The sequence below is a fragment of the Elephas maximus genome, chromosome 6, assembly GCF_024166365.1.
Source record: "Elephas maximus indicus isolate mEleMax1 chromosome 6, mEleMax1 primary haplotype, whole genome shotgun sequence".
NCBI classification, from domain to species: Eukaryota; Metazoa; Chordata; class Mammalia; order Proboscidea; family Elephantidae; genus Elephas; species Elephas maximus.
In genome coordinates, this window is record NC_064824.1 from 59,444,892 (window position 1) to 59,466,195 (window position 21,304).

General features: G+C 36.5%; 1 protein-coding gene across 1 annotated transcript in view; it reads left to right on the forward strand.

Moving 5' to 3' along the window:
• SLC4A10 (solute carrier family 4 member 10) overlaps nucleotides 1-21,304 on the forward strand; it is a 234,851-nt gene that overhangs the window by 104,569 nt on the left and 108,978 nt on the right. The window contains exons 4-5 of the mRNA XM_049888826.1: nucleotides 4,550-4,688; nucleotides 15,565-15,725. Of these exons, the coding sequence (XP_049744783.1) occupies nucleotides 4,550-4,688; nucleotides 15,565-15,725 (300 nt within the window). The remainder of the gene's footprint in view (nucleotides 1-4,549; nucleotides 4,689-15,564; nucleotides 15,726-21,304) is intronic.

A 21,304-nucleotide genomic window follows, 5' to 3' on the forward strand; every position in this document is an offset into this window, starting at 1 on the left:
AGTGCTTTTTATTGATCAATCAGTAGATAAGAACTGCTTTGGGTGAAGGGAAAGACAACACTCAATACAAGGAAGGTCAGCCTAATTGGACTGGACTAAAAGCAAAGAAGTTTCTGGGATAAAATGAAACCTTCAAAGGTCAGCGGAGCAGGGGCTGGGGTCTGGGGAACTTGGTTTGAGGGGACTTCTAAGTCAATGGGCAAAATAATTCTATTATGAAAACATTCTGCATCCCACTTTGAATTGTGGCGCCTGGGGTCCTAAATGCCAACAAGCGGCCATCTAAGATACATCAATTGGTCTCAACCCACCTGGAGCAAAGGCAAAGGAAGAACACCAAGGTCACACGACAACTAAGAACCCAAGAGACAGAAAGGGCCACATGAACCAGAGACCTACATTATCCTGAGACCAGAAGAGCTGGTTGGTGCCCGGCCGCGATCGATGTCTGCCCTGTCAGGGAGCACAGCAGACAACTCCAGAGGGAGCGGGAGACCAGTGGGATGCGGACCCCAGATTCTCATAGAAAGACCATACCTGATGGTATGACTGCGACTAGAGGAATCCCAGAGACAATGCTCCCCAGAACTTCTGATGGCACAGGAGAGGAACCATCCCCGAAGACAAATCATCAGGCATGAAAAGGACTGGTCAGTGGGGGGGAGAGAGATGCTGATGAAGAGTGAGCTAATTAAATCAGGTGGACACTGGAGAGTGTGTTGGCAGCTCTTGACTGGAGGGGGGATGGGAAGATAGAGAGAGAGGGAAGCTGGCAAAATTGGCACGAAACGAGAGACTGAAAGGGCTGACTCAATAGGGGGAGAGCAAGTGGGAGAAGGGAGTAAGATGTATGTAAACCTACATGTGACAGACTGATTGGAATGGTAAATGTTCACTTGAAGCTTAATAAAAATTAATTAAAAAAAAAATGGCATGGGGGCAGTGTCTGACCTCCTCTAACTTCACAAGGTGAAAGGAGAACCAAGATCAACAGCCCAAGGCTGATTCCCGTGAGGCGGAGGCCACGCAAGCCTCCTCTTCCCACCATTTTTACTAATTCTGACACCAACCGTCCCTCACATAGCACTCTCTACTTCTCTGCCGGGTTCAATAGTTCATTGCAATGGCCACGCAGAACTAAAAGACCATACTCATGATTATGAGGTTTGTCAGGGAAGTAATAGTTACAATTCAGGCTCACGAACATTCAGGATACAGTTCTTTCCTCAGGACAGCCTCTTTCGAGCCATGCTAGCAGGCACGCCTCTGCCTGGCCCTAGGTCTCTCCCCAAAGGCACTCAGCTTTCTCTGTGTTCTGGGAAGCCCACAGTGTTGTCTCCTGCTGCTGGGTCTCCTGCCACCACTTCTCACCATCTTCAGGGTTACAGCTTGCTCTCTCTCTCTTTCTCTGTTTCTTGTTTCAAGGAGCTTCTCAGCACAGGGATCCCGGGTTCAAAGGACACACGCTCCACTCCTAGTTGTTCTACCTTGGTGGTGGTAGGATCTTCCTCTCTGCTCTGGAATTGGCTCCCTTAACTGACCAATCCCCTTGGTAGGCCACATTTAGCCTATCACACAGTCCCACCCAGTTGCCTGGGTGGGAGTTACAAGACCATGGCTAGAAAGGCCACGCACAAAAGAAATCCTCCACACCTCCCAAATTTGAATTACTACATCTACTCTTATCTGATCTATTTGAAGATTTTTTCGCTTTCTTTTTCAATACAGTTCGGGACCTAATACTCTTTCTTACACAATGGCAGTCTTGAATATTAAAGAAAACATATCTTTTCTTTATCTTCCCATCCCTTTTCATTCAATGCCTATGTTATATTTAGCCTAATAGACCAAGGTACTTTTCCTATTGATTTTAGTTGCTGTGAACTTCTAGCTGCTTCGCTCAAGCAAATAGGATTTTTTTTAAATTAATCATATTTTACAGACTAAGACCTTGAAAAATTTGAGCAAGTTTATTTCCCCTTTAGAAGGATTTAAAAAATACCCAAGTTGACATATTGACCAGATACATTTTGTCACTCCACCTTATTCAGAAAAAGAACAATATAGGAGGACTCATACTATTGGATTTTAAGAATTACTGTAAAGCCTGGCTTTTTTCAAAACTGCTTGGCTAATCTACTTCTTTTGCTTTTCATGTAAATTTTAGGATCAATTTATCGGTGCAAAAAATCCTGCTGAGATTTTGATTGTAATTACATTAGCTCTTTAGATCAATTTGGTATCTTACATATAATGAATCTCTGAATCCAGGAACACTGTATATATCTTCATGAAGCTGTGGAAATCAAAGGAGTCCCTGGGTGGTCCAATTGATTAAATATTTGACTATTAACCAAAAGTTGGTGGTTTGAACCCATGCAGAGGCACCTTGGAAGACAGGCCTGGTAAACCTGCTTCTGAGAGGTCACAGCCTTGAAAACCTTATGAGCACAGTTCTGCTCTGCAATACATGGGGTCACCATGAATCAGAATTGACTTGATGGCATTTTTTTTTTTGTATAAGAATCAAAGGAGTGTGGTATTGGCAAAGGGATAGATCAACGGAAAAGACTAGAGAACCCAGAAAAATAGAGTCCGAGCATATACGGCTAATTGATTTTCAAAAATGGTGAAAAGACGATTTAATGGAGAAAGTATAGTTTTTTTCAACACATGGTGTTGGAGCAATTGGACATCTATATGAGAAAAAAATGAACCTCAAACCAAACTTCATGCCTTATACCAAATTAGCTCAAAATAGATCATAGATCAAGATGTAAAATATAAACCCATTAAACTTTTAGAAGAAACCCATATAAGAAAATCTGTGTAACCTGGGGTTAGACAAAGAATTCTTAAATATGACTCCAAAAGCATAATCTGTAACAAAAAAATTGAACTTAATCGAAACTAAAGACTTTTGCTCAATGAAAGACACTATTAAAAGAATGTAAAGACAAGATATAGACTGGGAGAAGAGAAAATATTTGCAAGTCAAATGTTCAATAACAACAACAAAACTTGTATCTAAAATACATAAAGACTCTCAAAACTCAACAGTAAGAAAAACCCAAGTAAAAATGGGCAAATTATTTCAATAGACACCTCACCGAAGAAAATGTATGGATGGCAAAAAAACACATGAAAAATGTTCTACAATAGTCATTAGGGAAATGCAAATTAACACCACAATGAGATATCACCACGGAGATTGGCTAAAAATAACTGATACTGCCAAGTGCTCACGAGGATGCAGAGCAACAGCAACTCTCATACATTGCTTCCAGAGATGCAAAATAGTAAATTCACTCTCAAAAACAATGTGGCAGATTTTTTTTCAAGTTAAACGTACATATTACCTAGGTCCCTGTGTGACGCAGACAGTTTGCGATTGACTACTAACCTAAAGGTTGGTTATTCGAACCCATCCAGCAACACCAAGGAAGGCCTGGTAATCTGCTTCTGTAAAGGTTACAGGCAAGAAAACCCTGTGGAACAGCTATACTCTAACACAGGGTGTTGTCATGAACTGGAATCGACTTGAGGGTAATGGATTTGGTTTATTTTTTAATATATAACCTAGTAATCCCGCGTCTAGGTACTTACCTGAGAGAAGTGAAAATTTATGTTCACACAAAAACCAGTATAAGAACACTTATAGCAGCTCTATTCATAATTGCCAATAATTGGAAAAACCCCAAATGTCCTTTGATAGGTGAATAGATGGGCCAACCGTGGTGCATTCCTACAATGGAATATAACTCAGCAATAAAAGTAATGAATTATTGGTACCAGTAATAACACAGATAAACCTTCAAATCTCAAAGGCATTATGCTAAGTGAATAAAGTCAGTATCAAAGGTTATATACCATATATTTTCATTTATATGACATTCTGGAAAAGGCAAAACTACGACAAGAAGACTGTTATCAGTGGTTCCTGGGGGTTAAGGTCTGCATGAGGGTATGACTTCACAAAAGGGTTTTTTTTTTTTTTTTTTTGGTGATGGAACTGTTCTGTTTCCTGATTGTGGTGGTGGTTACATAAATTTATACATATGTCAAAATTTATAGAACTGTATACCACAGAAAAGTCAATTTATGTTAATTTAAAATTAAATATAATAAAATGATAAGAAAATAAAATTATATTCAGCCTGGTTTTGGTATAAGTGAATTTTATCATACTCTTCTGACTGTAATACAGAAAAGATAGCACACACGATGAGAGAAAATGTGTGTATGTGTGTGTGAGAAGTAGAAATAGTTTCCATGATGAGTGACATAAGTAATCCAAAACAATCATCATATTTATTTATTTATAATATATACACGTTACATATTCACCTTTTACAAGCTTAGGCTCCTAAACGATGCTAGACTGAACGTAATGCTAAATTTAGCTTTAATTTCCTGAGCCTACTTTGGGTGAATGTTGCTGTGGGGATCAGGGAAGGTGTGAGTTTAGGGGTGGTATTGAAGGTGGTGATTGGAGCATTTTAAGCTTGAAGTTATGGTAATGCGTGTTCACGTCTCTGGTTTGCCACAGACACCCCATCTCAGCGGGTACAGTTTATTCTTGGAACTGAAGATGATGATGAGGAACACATTCCTCATGATCTTTTCACAGAACTGGATGAGATTTGCTGGCGTGAAGGCGAGGATGCTGAGTGGCGAGAAACAGCCAGGTGAGAATTGTTTGTCTGAGTTAAGGTATACTGAAAGAATTTTCCTCCTACTTACAGATTCCTAATGCAACACTTTAAACATCTATGAGAGCTGCTGATTTCTGAAGTAGCTCATCTGGTCTGGGCATATCCTATAATGGGATGTGGGTCAGAATGAAATCTGAAGGCAGTAATTATAGTAAACAGTGACACAGAGCCAGCAACAGCTGCAGTCTTAAAGATAAACAGTAACATAATTTGTGTGTCATCAGCAAAACAATAAAAATTTAAAAGTAATTTATTTCCATCTTTTTGGCTGCTGGCCGATGTCCAAACTAGTAATGCTGTATATAACTTGAGCGTAAGATTTTATAAAGAAAGGACAAACATCAAAAACAGGCCTGAGGTACGGTCCTGAATTTCATGTACTGTTTTTTTTTTTTTTCAATGAGGGTAAAAATATTTCCTAATATGTTTCTAAGGTATGTATATACTTAAACATGGTGGGTTTTCAAAATAATCTTTAATTACTTTTATTTCTCATTTTTAATTGATATTTCTATATTACTAAGTTGGTAGGGGATGTTGAGTTGATTCTGACTGATTGATGAATTGCTATAAAAATGAACTAAATTTTGGGTTTACTCTTTATTCATTTTTTGCTCACTTGCTCATTTATTTAACAGACATTTATGGAGTACTATCATGTGCCAGGTGCAATGGATATAGAACGAAACAAAAAATCTTAGATCTTACCTTTAGATAAACAGCCTAATGGAGGATTTGGATGAGTAGACAATGTTGTGGGAGTGCTATGGTGCAGGTGTTCACTAGGAACTGTGGACACACATCATTTCCCCATTGCTTACAAAATTTTAATGTAAATATGAATCACCTGGGGTCTTCTTAAAATGCAGATTCAGTAGGCCTTGGGAATAGGGCCTGAGATTCTGCATTTCTAACAAGCACCTATGTAGTGTCGTGTCAATATTTTTAGTTTGATGATCACACTTTGAGTAGCAAGGATCTAAACCACATGGGTGAAGGGGAGGGGATCTGGGTAGTCTCCCTGGAGGAGACGATCCCTGCGCTAACTCTTGGAGGTTTGAGTATGACTTAACCAGGTGCTGTCAAGTTTTTTCTGACTCATATCCAACCCAGGTATGTCAGAGTAGAACTGCTCCATACTGTTTTTGATGGCTGATTTTTCAAGAAGTATATCTTCAGGTGTTTCTCCTCAGGCACCTCTATGTCGACTAGCACCTCCAGCCTTTTGGTTAGCAGCCAAGCATGTTAACTGTCTGTACCACCCAAGGACTCCTGATTAGGATTTAGCTAGACATAGATGTGGGGATAGGGGGTTGTATTCCAGGCAGAAGGAGCATTGACCCGGGTTTGACTGTTTTCTTAGGCTATCCTTTCCATCTAGAAGCCCTGGTGGCACAGTGGTTAAGTGCTCAGCTGCTAACCAAAAGGTCAGTGGTTTGAACCTATCAGCCGCTCCACAGGAGGAAGATGTGGCAGTCTGCTTCCATAAAGATTACAGCCTTGGAAACCCTATGGGGCAGTTCTACTCTGTCCTATAATGTTTCTGTGATTTGGAATCAACTCAAAGGCAATGGGTTTATCCATTCCATGGTTGGAGAGCTCTAATTGTTAGGAAATTCTTTTTTGACATATCTGTTAGTGGCCTTCAGGTTGTAGTACTCCCTGGATTATGTTAAATTTATGGTTGCATTTAATAGTTGCCATAACTCTATCTACCCAGACTTAGTATGGAACTAAATGTTCAATCATGAAAATAAATATTATGAATAATACTGGGCCAGTTAATTCTTATTTGATATATTCTTAGTGGTTTTTACAGCTCTCCTTTAATTAAAAGAAAATAGAAAAAAACAAAATGGCTATTATCATTATAAACTTAAATATTAAAACTACTAACTGCCAATAGTTAAAATTCAAGAAATATGAAAAGATAAAAAATCAAAAATATCTCTGCACCCTTATTTACAGCCCCTCTCTTTAAAATGATCAACGTAAAGAGTTTCTTGTGCATCTTTCCAGAAAAACTTTAAAGTTTAGATCTGCATGTAAGTGTACATTCTTTTTTATTTACACCCTAGGGATTATTTAATATACAGTGTTCACAACTTAATTTTTTTTTACTTCATAATACATTTGGGGTATTTTCCTCATCAGCAATACAAATTTATTCAACCTTTCAAATTACTACATTGCATTCAATTATATGAATGAACTTTCTTTTGTTTAGCCAGTCTTGATAGACATTTAGGTTGTTTGACTTTTTGCTGTAAACATTGCTACAATGATCATTTACACATGTATGGTTCACATTATTTATGCAAGGTGAATTTCTAACAGTGGAATTTATGTATCAAAGAGAACAGATTTTTTTTTTTTTTACTTTGATATATATTACAAAATTGCTTTCATAAAATGTTTTGGTAATTGACATTTCCTCCAACAATGTGAGAGTGCTTATGTCCCCCAAACACTTGCCACCAACCTTTAAAAATTTTTGCTAAGTTGACAGATGAAAAAAAAATCTCATTGTTTTAATTTGCATGTCTTTATTAGTGAGGTTGAGCATCTTTTCATGTTTTTACCTCTTTTCCTGTGAAATACTTGTTTATTTCTTTTATATGTTTTGTGTCAAATCATAATTTTCTTTATTTTCCTTTTTGAATACCTTAATTTGGTGGTATGTTATTGTATGCCAATTGCTGTTTTATGGAAAATTTATATAAATTTATCAGTTTTCCCCATGATGCTTGCTTTCTATGGCAAGATTTTGTATATATGGAACTCAATTTAAAATAATTTTTTTTAACCTGGTAAAACCCTCTGTCTTATTTTTTTCTTCTAACTGCATTGAAAACTAAGTACTTGGGGGCATTTAAAATCACAGCATATGTGCTTATCTTTATTAGGAGAAAGAAAAACAATATATGATAATCTTTACAAATTAGTAATGCAGTTTTGCTCTTTTATAATTAAGGAGTTGTTGATAAAAAAGTTGAAGTGTACATCCCCCTGTTTAAGGCTAGAGGCATAGAAACAAGAAACATATTTTTCCTGGATGACTTGAAAGAAGTTCTGTGGTTATGGTGCTAGACAGGTCTGGTTAGTTAGGTACTAGACAGATATGCTTTAGTTAGGGTCCCTTCATTTTTTGGTAAGAAGCAGTTTTTGGAAGCACTTCCCTTTGGTTCCTTTCTTCACTCTCAAACACAAAAGAGCTAAAAAGTAAGATTGGACTATACATTTTGGCATGAGTAACTTTCTTATTCTTAAAATGGTTGGTGATTTTTCATCTTCCAAATCAGTGACCTGTTACTTTCAGCTAGTAACTTCCTTGTGTAACTTGTCCACTCTTATAAAGTGAGGAGGTAAAAAACCCAATGCCGTCAATTCGGTTCCGACTCATAGCGACCCTATAGGCCAGAGTAGAACTGCCCATAGTGAGAAAGTAGCAGACGCAATAAAACCTGTTGCTGTCAAGTTGATTCCGATTCATAACAACCCTATAGGACAGGGTAGAACTGCCCCTAGAGTTCCCAAGGAGCATCTGGTGGATTTGAACTGCTGACCTTTTGATTAGCAGCCGTAACTCTTAAGCACTACACCACCCGGGTTTCCAACAGAAGCAATACTGGAATTTAGTCCTCTTCACCCTGTCACAGGTGAGCAAGTAGGATTTTATAATGCTCTAGTAGATTGATTTGAGCAATGTGAGCTATATGTTTATCTCAAACCACCAAAATGTATTGCTGGTTATTTATAAAGAATAAAAGAGATGATCTAGTTAATTAGTAGCTTTCTCTAATGTTATTAGATAGGACATGTGTTCTTAGCCACGCTTCTGAAACCTTTTGCATTGCGCAGCTCTTTGAGGTTCAGAGAGACATCTGATGAGCAATCAAAATGGTAACAGACATTGAAGAGGAGGACAGATAAATTTTGGCTGAAAGACAATGCTTTGGGGAAGAAAAGAACGTATTTATTAAGGACTTAGAAATGTAGTAAGTTTTACAGTGGCAGAAGTAATTTTGCTCTGGCTACCCTTGTTCATCTAAAAAAGCTAATTTTAACTAATTCATGACTCCTCCTGATTTTTCAAATGCAATCTAAATCTAATAAACTCATTAGCATAACCATCTGAAGCATTTCTTTCTTTTGTTAGTATTCCAGGTGGGATTAACAATTTTCTACTGTAAGTGTGGAAATAAAAAGGATATTTTATCAGCACATTGCACCTGTCACATATCACATCTTGAATAATTCATGTCCACTGTCATTGCCAAGTAAAACTGAAGTAAAGTTTTAGATTTTAAGCTAAATTTTTGAATCATGATAATTTAATAAATTTTTGTGAAAACCAGCTGTTCACTTTTAAAAACCCTAAAAGAAGGCAGATGACAAGACTAATGAAATCAACATAATTACAATGTCCTGCTTATAAATAACATATAGTGTTATTAATAGAAATGTGCGTAAAGATAACACAGCTGTGCAGTTGTGGAAACAACATGGTTGATTCACTGTGGTTGCCTTTTAAAAGTGCTTTCCACAAATGAACTCAGAAGAGACGAAGCAAGGGTAGCAGTTAGGTTCTGGTACCTACATGGTAGTGTGGAAAAGGATTATTACATCAAAGCAATTTTATTGCTACTGGGAAGGCATTTGATATTCAAAATTAGTAATGTTCCAGTGATCGAGATTTTTCAGTAGAATGTGGGGTGTGACGATAACATCGATTAAGAATAGATAATGTGCATAGACTCTAGGCTTAGATATATTTCATTTCCCTGTAAAATTGATGATAGGCACTCCATGACTATATATGCTTTTCTCCAGCTCCCACCCACAGTATGCTCCCTCCCCCCATCCTCCGTATCACTGCCTCTACCCAAAAATGCCTCAAAAGAAAGTGTTTTTTCTTCGAACATTCTTCTCTTTCCCCAAGGCTAGAAATTACTTTCTGTTTGGGTAGAATCAGAGATTAAATATTCTTAGAAAAGTTAACCTGAAATAATGGAAATAGAGTGAACAAAAGGAGTTAAGTTTTATGGGAAACATCTATTTCTAATAATATGTGTATTGTATAAGAGTTTATCATCAACCTAATCCTCAAGGAATTGATGAAACACCCATGTTATGGTGTTGTTTTGTATAAAGAGATTGCAATGCGCTGATCATGGGTAAAAACAGATCCAGACATACTGAAGAGCTTAAATCCGTCTCCCCATACAAAATGTCATACGATTGGCCTACAATTTTTATTTATTTATTTATTTTTCATTGTCCATCACATCTCTCTCATGACTTTGAAATTCTTGTTTGCTTTGATTTGCTATTCAAATAAATGTTAGCTGAGTTTATTTGAAAACTGGAACAAATTGCAACCCTTCAGGTCGTTAACTGCAATCAGGCATCTTGCAACTGACAGTATTTTCAGTGACTAAAAATCTTGAAACAAAATTTGGTGTGTTCCCAGACCTGTTAATTTCTGTCTTTGAAGTATGAAATGGAATGAAAAAAAAAAAAAAAGGAAAGAGATATATACTTACATATTTATGTGTATATATATATTATTTTTTAATATAGTCTCTTTAAAAAATTCATTTCAATCTCTCTTAAAGCTTTGGCATCATTCTGGAGCTGGCATAAAGCACTGAATCTTGAGGTGTTTAATGTTCTTAGTAAATTGATATTTGTAATTTATGGATTCCTTTTTATGGAAAATACATTCTTTGTCCTTTTGTAATACTTATAAAACCTATGGCTATAGCAAACCATCTATGCATATAGCATATATTTGCCCATCTTAACTACCAAACTGCTTGGAACTCTCAGAGACTCCACACTTTTTTTCTAAGGGAACCAGGCCCCCAGTTTAAAAGGCATTATTCTAAAGGAAGGATTTTTCCTTCTAAAGAAAGCAATCCCCTTGGATTTGCTTTTAAAATGTCTTTTCAGATACACATATAGATCAATGGAACAGAATAGAGGATCCAGAAATAGACCAGCTGATTTTTGACAAAGGGGAAAAAACTATGCAATGAAGGAAGGATAATATTTTCAATAAATGTGCTGGAAAAAGTTGAACATCCATAGGTGATAAAATGAAACTTGATGTAAACCTCACAGTGTATATAAAAATTAATTCAAGATGAATCATGAAAATAAATGTGAAACAAAAAGCTATAAAACCTTTGGAAGAAAGCATAGGATAAAAATCTTTGGGACCTAGGGCTATGAGGTAAGGTTTTAGGCGTGATACCGAAAGCACAATTCATAAAACAAAATGTTGATATATTGGGCTATGTGATGGAAATATTTGCAAACTGTGTATCAAACAAGGAACCCTGGTAGCACAGTGGTTAGCAGCTTTACTGCTAATCAAAAGGTTGGCAGTTCAAATCTATCAGCTGCTCCTTGAAAACTCTGTGGGGCAGTTCTACTCTGTCCTATAGGGCTACTATGAGATGGAATGGACTTGATGGCAATGGGTTTGGTTTTTGATTTTTATATGTCAGACAAAAGTCATATATATAGAATATATAATAAACTCTTAAAGCTCAATAGTATGAAAAGAAACAAATTTGAAAAATGGACAAAAGACATGAACAGACTTTTCACCAAAAAAGAGATACATAGGGCAAACAAATACTCGAAGAGATGTTCAACCCATTAATCATTAGGAAATGCAAATTAATACCACCATGAGATATCACTGCTAAAAGGATAGCTTAAAAAACTGATCATAATAAATGCTAGCAAGGGGGTTTAGTTTTTGAGCAAGGATGTGGAGAAACTTGATCTCTCATGGATTGCTAATACCCAGGAATGTAAAATGGTAGAACCACTCCGAAAAACCGTTTGGCAATTTCTTATAAAACTAAACATGCATGTTCTATACAACACAGCAAACACATTCTTGGGCATTTTCGTATCCCAGATCAATGAAAGCTTATGTTAATACCAAAACTTCTACATGAATTTTCATAGACACTTTATTCGAAATAGCAAAAGCCTTTAGACAACCCAAATGTCCTTCAGTGGGGTGAATGGTTAAACAAACTCTGCTATATCCATATTATGGAAGCAGATTGAATATGGCAAAACTACTGTGCTGGAGAACAGATTAGTGATCATGAGGGCATAGGAACAGACAGTGTGGAGGGTGGGAATATAAAGGTGTAGCATGAGGGAGTTCCTTTGCGGTGATGAACTGTTCTGTATTTTGATCGTGGTGTTGGTCTCATGAATCTATAAGTGGGATAAAAATGCATGGAACTACACACACACACACACACACACATACACACACGCATGCACACATTCTCTTCTTAAGAGTTTTAAATAATTTTGATGTTTATTTCAAAAAGCCAAGATAAAATAATGTAGATGCTTTGTCACTTATTTAATCATCTTCACTAATATTTGGGAGGAACATTTAATTATAAATCTCCATTTAGGAAAGTTTGATCATTTTATATAGTTGAAAAAAATTTAAATTTTAAAATGAATGCATTTAAAATGTATATTTATAATGTAAACATATATATACTTATATTATATAAAATAATATTTAAAATGAATATATTATTATAGTTATTACAACTTGCAAACAATATTATTGCATTGACCAGTTCACAGAGTTATACTTAAGTAATTAAGAGACAACATGATTTTTTTTTTTTAGTAATGTACACACACCGTTTTCAGTATTTTTTAACTGACTAAAATTTTGGACAACATTTTTAGAAGCAATTTTATGTATAGGGATGACAGAGAGTACTGTAGCTCCAGCAACCTTAATCAAGGACATTTTTCACACAGAGAGAGAAATCTGTATTCCCCCAAACACTGTTCAGCCTTTCATAATCGTAAGTGTTCTTTACCACCCTTTGGACTGGAAACTAGATTTCAAATCTAACAAGGTTCTTTAGTCAAAATAGCAATCAGCATAAGTGCTATTACAGTCTCCCTTTCTTTTGCTCTTTTTGTCTGAAAACTACATTCTATGTCAAAAGTATACAAGGTGATAGGAAATAAAAGTTGTATCCACTCCCTTGGTGCCACTTTGTTTGTAGAAAGTTGCATTACAGTCCATTCCACAAACTACAAAGTTTGAATCTTACTGACAGAGGAAAAACACACATTTTTGTCCAGCACAGGAGATAATGAAGAAAACAAATATGGATCACTTAAAGAGAGAGGGAGAGAACAAAGAACATTTTTCAACTTGACATTGTTCCAGACCAGGAAGAAAACGAAACACTGAATTGATTATTTCCACTACAGACATTAGCATAAGATATTAGAACAGAAAGGGAACATAAATTCAAATGAAGTGATTGTAATATGGTGGAAAATGGGTACAAACTCTGGAGAAAAGCAAAAAAGACTTGGAGTTCAATCCAGGTTTGACAAGGTCACTGGATAGGTGACCTTGAGTAAGCTATTTAATGTGTCAAATTTTACAGATAAGAAAACTGCAGCCCAGAGAAATTGAAAGAATTTCCCTTGGTCACATGACTATTTGTAGCTAGAGTAGGGACAAAAACCTAGATCTCTTTTTAGTCCTAACCAGTTCAAGACACTTTCCACAATACTATCTTACCTCCCAATGTCCACCAAGAAGTTGATCTTTTGTGATATTGATGTTTATAATGTGACTATGGCCTTACTTTTATTTCTGGTAAGAAATATTGATTTATTATATTTATCAAAATCATATTCACTCTCACCATTAATTCTAACTAGGATTTTTATTTTGGTATGAATAGCTAAAATGGTGATCTGTATTGGTTGGTATAGGCTAAATTATGCTATAATAAACACCCTGCGATCTCAGTGGCTTAAAACCACAATGGTTTATTTATGGCTCATGGTAAATGGGTCAACAGAGGCTCTCTGCTTATCTGTTCATTGTAGTTACTCAGGAGCCCTAGCTGATGGAACAGCCTCTATCCTAAACATTGCTGGTTGCTATGCCATGGAAAAGGAGAGCTCCAGAGGTTCTAATCCCTACAATTAAATACTCTAACCTGAAAGCGAAGCATGTAATCTCTGCTCACAACTAATTGGCCAGAACTAGTTACAAAGCCTCATCCAATTAAAAGGGGGCCAGCTAGTGATATCCTACTCTTTACTAGAAGAAGTAGAGAACCAATTGCAGTTGATGAACACCACTATTGACCATCACATGATTTGTGAGGTGTTATGAACCTGTTAAGGGCTGAAAAACTTTAAGAATCACCAATATGCAAAATTCCTAACTGTAACTGTGTAGACAAAAATGTCCTGTACAATCTCCAGAACTGAAGAAATACGGTCAGTGATTTGGGGCTTAAATGTAAGTTTTTTTTAACCCCTATGTGTTCTATAAAGTTATGATAAGCACAGCTATTCTTCCCTTTCTGTAAACTACTGGTTTCCTTTTTACTTCCTGACACTGGGGACAGAGCCATAGCCTTCTTGATCTATTTTTCCACTCTGTACATCAATCAAGGAGCCCTGGTGGCACAGTGGTTAATCATTCAGCTGCTAACTGAAAAGTTGGCAGTTTGAACCCACCAGGTGCTCCATGGAAAAAAGATGTAGCAGTCCGCTTCCATGAAGCCTTTGGAACCCTATGGGGGAAGTTCTATTCTACTTCATTGTATAGGGTTGGTATGAGTTGGAATCGACTGGACAGCAATGAGTTTGGGTTTTGGCACGTTAATCATTCCAATTAACCTTTTTAGTTAGTTATTTTTGGCTGATCCACCTGATTCCCTAACTAATTACTCCCACATCTTTGTCCTCTGGTGGAGTTGGGTCATTTGATTACATAAAAAGAATAATATAGCCATATAGGGAATTTGAGTGATATTGCAAAGACAGAGGAAGCTAGGGTTAAAAATGGCTAAGGGGAGAAGGAGTGAAGGATATCATAGGGATAGAAGGGGTGAGAAAGTCAATTTAGGCTAAGGTTCATTAGAAATGGTGAAATTAAATTGGTCCTTTATTGAGAATTGAGAGCAAGTACCTAAAGGGAGAAGAGATTGAGTGGCTTGTGCCAGAGCAGCCAAATCATTGGCTTCTTTCTATCCCTTCCACTGATCTTGTTCAGAAGCAAAACTGGGTGCTGTTGTTGTTAGTTGCTGTCAAGTCAATTCCAACTCATGCTTACTATTCATTTCTTTCCTACAAGGCAGTGGTCTCTCACTTAGCACCATGGTATCAAGTTTCTTCTCCTATACTCCATCCCTGGCAGAAGCTCCCAGGGAATAGGGGATAAGTTCAGTTCTCATATATTCAGTTACTAGGAAGTGACCACGATCACTAGATTTCATCCAAACAGGCCTAGTAAGGATTTTTCCCTATCAAATGTCCCCAAATTATACTAGCCTTCCTAAAAATTCAACAGGGCAATCATCAAGAAGCTGAAATATTCTGGTTTAAGATGTCTGACCAAAGAAAAATGAGTATTCTTTCATTTTCTCTTGTATCTATTTCAGTTTTCATTGTATTTCCATGAAAAAATATACTCTATTCGTTATACAACAGCTTTACAGTGACCACTGATTAAACTTTTATATTCAAATGTTTCTTTCAGAGCTAGAAAACTTAACAGAAATTACATATGAGTTTCGCTTTGTTTTCAATGTATCTTTTGATTACAAAAACAATGCTCATTAAATGGAATTAAAATAAAGTAGACCAAGTGGCTTGGGCTAGCTTTTACATACTTCCAAAACCCATGAAACCAAGAAGCAATATGATTATCTTTCTATTTCTACTTTTTATGATTGTGGTAAATAATCATTCATCTATAATATAATGATATTCAATGTGCTGACAATAATATTTCTTTGCATAGGTGGTTGAAGTTTGAAGAAGATGTAGAAGACGGAGGAGAAAGGTGGAGTAAGCCTTATGTAGCAACTCTTTCATTGCATAGCTTGTTTGAGTTGAGAAGTTGTATTCTGAATGGAACTGTGCTGTTGGACATGCATGCAAACACTTTAGAAGAAATTGCAGGTATATCTTTTTTTCACTCAGTCTCTTTTACGGTTATGACAACTTTTATGAGTACTCTCTTTTACTTATAATTCTATACGTGTGTGAACTTTGAAAAATGAATTCTCATGATCACTGTCCTGTGTTGTTGTTGTTGTTAGTTGCTATCAAGACCACTCTGACTCATGACGACCTTAAATATCACAGAACAAAACACTGCCTGGTCCAGTGCCATCTCCATGGTCTTTGATATGTTTGAGCCCATTATTGTAGCTATTTTGTTAATTAATCTCATTGAGGGTTTCCATCATTTTTTGCTGACCCCCTACTTTACCAAACAGGATGACCTTATGGGGCCTTAAAAGTAATTTTGCCTAGCCCTCAATTTTAGATAAAAGGAAGCAGAATCTCAGAGAAATATGGCCTAGCTGTTTAGTGGCAGGTCTAGAATAAAACTGGAATTTCTATAGACCCTGATTCCCATTCAGCATTTCTTGTTTTTCGCTGTCATAATTAGTTAGATGGTCACCATTAGATAATTAAAGGAAAACAAAATAAAACAAAACACTTAAATCTAGAGAATGACTTTCAATATTGAAATGCGTGAAATAACCAAATGAAAAAAAAATTCAGTAAACAGGAAAAATGTTGGTTTAAATGGACATAGGAAGGCATGGCCATTTTTAAAACTGAATCAAAATTCCTGAATTCCAGAGGAAGCCTAGTGATGCAGTGAGATTAGTTTTGTAATTTAATACTATTATTAGCTTCTGGGAAACCCTGGTGGCGTAGTGGTTAAGTGCTAAAGCTGCTAACCAAAGGGTCGGCAGTTCGAATCTGCCAGGTGCTCCTCGGAAACTCTATGGGGCAGTTCTGCTCTGTCCTATAGGATCGCTATAGGGCTGCTATAGGGTTGCTATAGGGTCGCTATGAGTCGGAATCGACTCCACAGTACTGGGTTGGGTTATTAGCCCCTGGAATGAATGATTTGGATTAGAATTCTGTTATAGCTATGTAACACCAGGAATTGTATTTACCAAACACCAAGAACTATGGAATATTACTTATGGTATATGAACAATATCAAGAAATAGAGTCAAAGAACTCTTGTATCTTTTGGTCTGTATGACAAGCACATTTTGGTAAAAAAAAAAAAATACAAAACAAAAACAAACTCACAGGAATGCACTTTGAAAGAGCATAAATAAAACTATTGATGGACGTTTTTAAAATAAAAACAAAAACAAAAAAGGACTCAGGCAGTTTTTAAAATTATTAGTTTGGAAAAAATAAAAGCAATTACATATGAAATTTATTGAGAGAAGTATAGGATTCAAGGACTTAAGGGATACTTCAATAACTTAATTATATTTTAGAGATGGAAAAACCAACTAACCCAAAACCCCACGTGTGTGTTTTAAGGTTCTGCCAGTGATGAAATTTGTAGCTTTATTCTTACAAAGAAAATTTGAAAGATTCAGAGAAATTAGGATAACATAGAACATTATTAGAAAAATAATGTATGCAGTTATCTTCAGAGCAGCCACGTGAAGTAGATGACATTCCCATTTTTTGATGAGAAAACAGAAACTAAAAATGTCATAGCCCAGAATTTTTCTTAGAGCCTCTGACTGTAAGCCCAGTGTTCCTTCTATCACTCTGCAACTACTATATGAAGAAAAAAAGAACTGGAGGTAGATGTCACCCAAGTTTTAATGACAGTTTGATCAATTAAAAAATTATTTATCCTATTAAGGGTGGTGGTAGGTAGGCATACATTGCAATATATGTGAAAAGTAAGTATAGAAAATATTTCGACTCACAATATTAAACAAAAAGTAAAGAAAGATGAGCCTTTCTCCCCTGAGTTTCATACACTTTTACAGAGGTTATCCTTTAAAATATACAACTAAGCCTAAGAGACTGTATAAAAAGAGACTGTATAAAGTACAATATAATTTTCAGAAGGACATAGGGTACAATAATAGTTCACCCTAAACCAAGATTTAGAGAAAATGGCTAAATTAGAAATCAACAAACCTCATGAGAATGATGGAATAGTAGCCCTCCAGCTCAATTTCTTAGGTTTATGTTGTAGGCTTTTGCTAATATCTAATAAACATTTTTGTATTCTAGTTAGGAATGAAATAGCTGAAATTTTCATAGAATTTTGCAGTTTAGGAAGCTTTTCACTTTTTGATACTTTTGGGGCTTGGTATTATAATTATTATCCCTACTTCATAAATGAAGAAACTGATATCCAACAGGTTAAATGTCTGGCCCAAAATAAGGAGTTTATTTCTGCTGCTTAACTCAGTGATGGCATTACCTTTGAAAACTGGTCAATCCAAAAGAGTTTTGAATTGGCTATGTATAATGACTACCACGTGTCTGTCAGTTTGTCATACTATGGTGGCTTGCATGTTGCTGTGATACTGGAAGCTTTGCCACTGGTATTTCAAATACCAGCAGGGTCACCCTTGGTGAACAGGTTTCAGTGGAGTTTCCAGACTAGACAGGCTAGGAAGAAGGACCTGGCAGTATACTTCTGAAATAATTGGCCAGTGAAAACCTTATGAACAGCAGCAGAGCATTGACATAGTGCTGGAAGATGAGCCCCTCGGGTTGGAAGGCGCTCAAAATATGACTGGGGAAGAGGTGCCTCCTCAAATTGGAGTGGAACTTAATGACGTGGATGGAGCCAAGCTTTCGGGACCTTCATTTGCTGATGTGGCATAACTCAAAATGATAAGAAACAGCTGCAAACATCCACTAATAATCAGAATATGGAATGTACAAAGTATGAATTTAGGAAAACTGAAGGTTGTCAAAAATGAAATGGAACACATAAAGATTGATATCCTAGGCATTAGTGACCTGAAATGGATTGGTATTGGCCATTTTGAATCAGAAATCATATAGCCTACTATATTTTTTTACTATGCCAGGAATGACAGGTTGAAGAGGAATGGCATCATGTTCATTATCAAAAAGAACATTTCACCATCTATCCTGAAGTACAACACTGTCAGTGATAGGATAATATCCATATGCCTACAAGGAAGACCAGTTAATATGACTATTATTCAATTTATGCACCAACCACTAATGATAAAGATAAGGAAATTGAGGATTTTTACCAACTTCTACAGTCTGAAATTGATCAAACATGCAATCAAGATGTGTTGGTAATTACTGGTGATTGGAGTGCAAAAGTTGGAAAAGAAGAAGGATCAGTAGTTAGAAAATATGGATTTGGTGATAGAAGCAGCACCAGACATCCCATGATAGAATTTTTTAAGACAGTGACTTATTCTTTGAAAATACCTTTTTCAACAAGATGAACTGCAACTTTACATGTGGACCTCACCAGATGTAAAACACAGGAATCAAATCGAAACATCTGTGAAAAGAGACAGTGAAAAACTTCAGTATCATCAGTCAGAGCAAGGCCAGAGGCCGACTGTGGAAGAGACCTTCAACTGCTCATATACGAGTTCAAGCTGAAGCAGAAGAAAATTAAAACAAGTCCACGAGAGCCAAAGTATGACCTTGAGTATATCCCACCTGAATTTAGAATTTAAATTTGACTCATTGAACACTAATAACCAAAGACCAGATGAGTTGTGGAAGATACGATACATGAAGAATGCAAAAGGTCATTTAAAAGACAGGAAAAAAGAAAAGACCAAAGTGGATGTCAGAAGAGACTCTGAAACTTGCCCTTGAACATTGAGTTGCTAAAGCAAATGGAAGAAATGATGAAGAGAGCTGAACAGAAGGTTTCAAAGAGCAGCTCAAGAAGACAAAGTAAAATATAATGAAGTACAAAGACTTGGAGTTAGAAAACCAAAAGGGAAGAATACGCTAAGCATTTCTTAGGCTGAACTGAAGAAAAAATTACAGCCTCCATTTGCAATTTGGAAGGATTCTAAGGGCAGAATATTGAATGACATAGGAAGAATCAAAAGCAGATGAAACAAATACACAGGATCACTGCACCAAAAAGAATTGATCGACATTCACCCATTTCAGAAGGTAGCACATGGTCAAGAACTGATGGTACTGAAAGGAAGAAGTCGAAGCTACACTGAAGGCATTGTTAAAAAACAAGACTACAGGAATTAAGGGAATACCAATTGAGGTGTTTCAACAAAGGAATGAGGCTCTGGAGGCGCTCACTTGTCTATGCCAAGAAATTTGGAGAACAGCTCCCTGGCCAACCAACTAGAAAAGATCCATATTTGTGTCCATTTCAAAGAAAGGTGCTCCAACAGAATGCAGAAATTATCAAACAATATCATTAATATCACACACAAGTAAAATTTTGCTGAAGATCATTCAAAAGCATTTGCAGCAGTACATGGACAGGGAACTGCCAGAAATTCAAGCCTGGTTCAAAAGAGGATGTGGAACGAGGGATATCATTGCTGTCAGATGGATCCTAACTGAAAGCAGAGAATACCAGAAGGATGTTTACCTGTGTTTTATTGACTATGCAAAGGCATTCAACTGTGTGGATCATAACAAATTATGGATAACATTATGAAGAACGGGAATTCCAGAACACTTAATCGTACTCATGAGGAACCTGTACATAGATCAAGAGCTAGTTGTTAGAACAGAGTAAGGAGATACTGCGTGGTTTAAAATCAAGAAAGGTATGCATCAGGGTTGTATTCTTTCACCATACTTATTCAATCTGTATGCTGAGCAAATAATCTGAGAAGTTAGACTATATGAAGAAGAATGTGACATCAAGACTGGTGGAAGAATAACAACCTGTTATATGCAGATGACACAACCTTGCTTGCTGAAAGATAAGAGGACTTAAAGCACTTACTGGTGAACATCAAAGAATATAGCCTTTGGTATGAATTACACCTCAACATAAGGAAGACAAAAATTCCCACAACTGGATGAATAGGCAACATCACGGTAAATGGAGATAAGAATGACATTGCCAAGGATTTCATTTTACTTGGATCCACAGTCAACACCCATGGAAGCAGTGGTCAGGAAATCAAACAACGTATTGCACTGGGCAAATCTGCAAAAGATCTCTTTAAAGTGTTCAAAAGCAAAGATGTCACTTTGAGGACTAAGGTGTACCTGACCCAAGCCATGGTATTTTCATTCATCTCATATGCATATGAAACCTGGACAATGAATATGGAAGACCAAAGAAAAATTGATGACTTTGAATTATGATGACTGCAAAGAATATTGAATATACCATGGACTGCCAGAAGAATGAACAAGTCTGTCTGGGAAGAATACAACTAGAGCTCTCCTTGGAAGTGAGGACTGTGAGACTTCATATCACATACTTTGGGCATGCTATCAGAAGGGACCATTCCCTGGAGAAAGACTCATGCTTGGTAAAGTAGACGGTCAGAGAAAAAGAGGAAGACCCTCAATGAGATGGATTGACACAGAGGCTGCAACAATGGCCTCAACATAACAATGATTATTTGGAAGGTGGAGGACTTGGCAGTGTTTCTTTCTGTTGTCCATAGGGTCACTATCAGTTGGAACCAACTTGATGGCACCTAACAACAACAATAAGAACAATATATAATGAAGCTGTCAAATTCCTT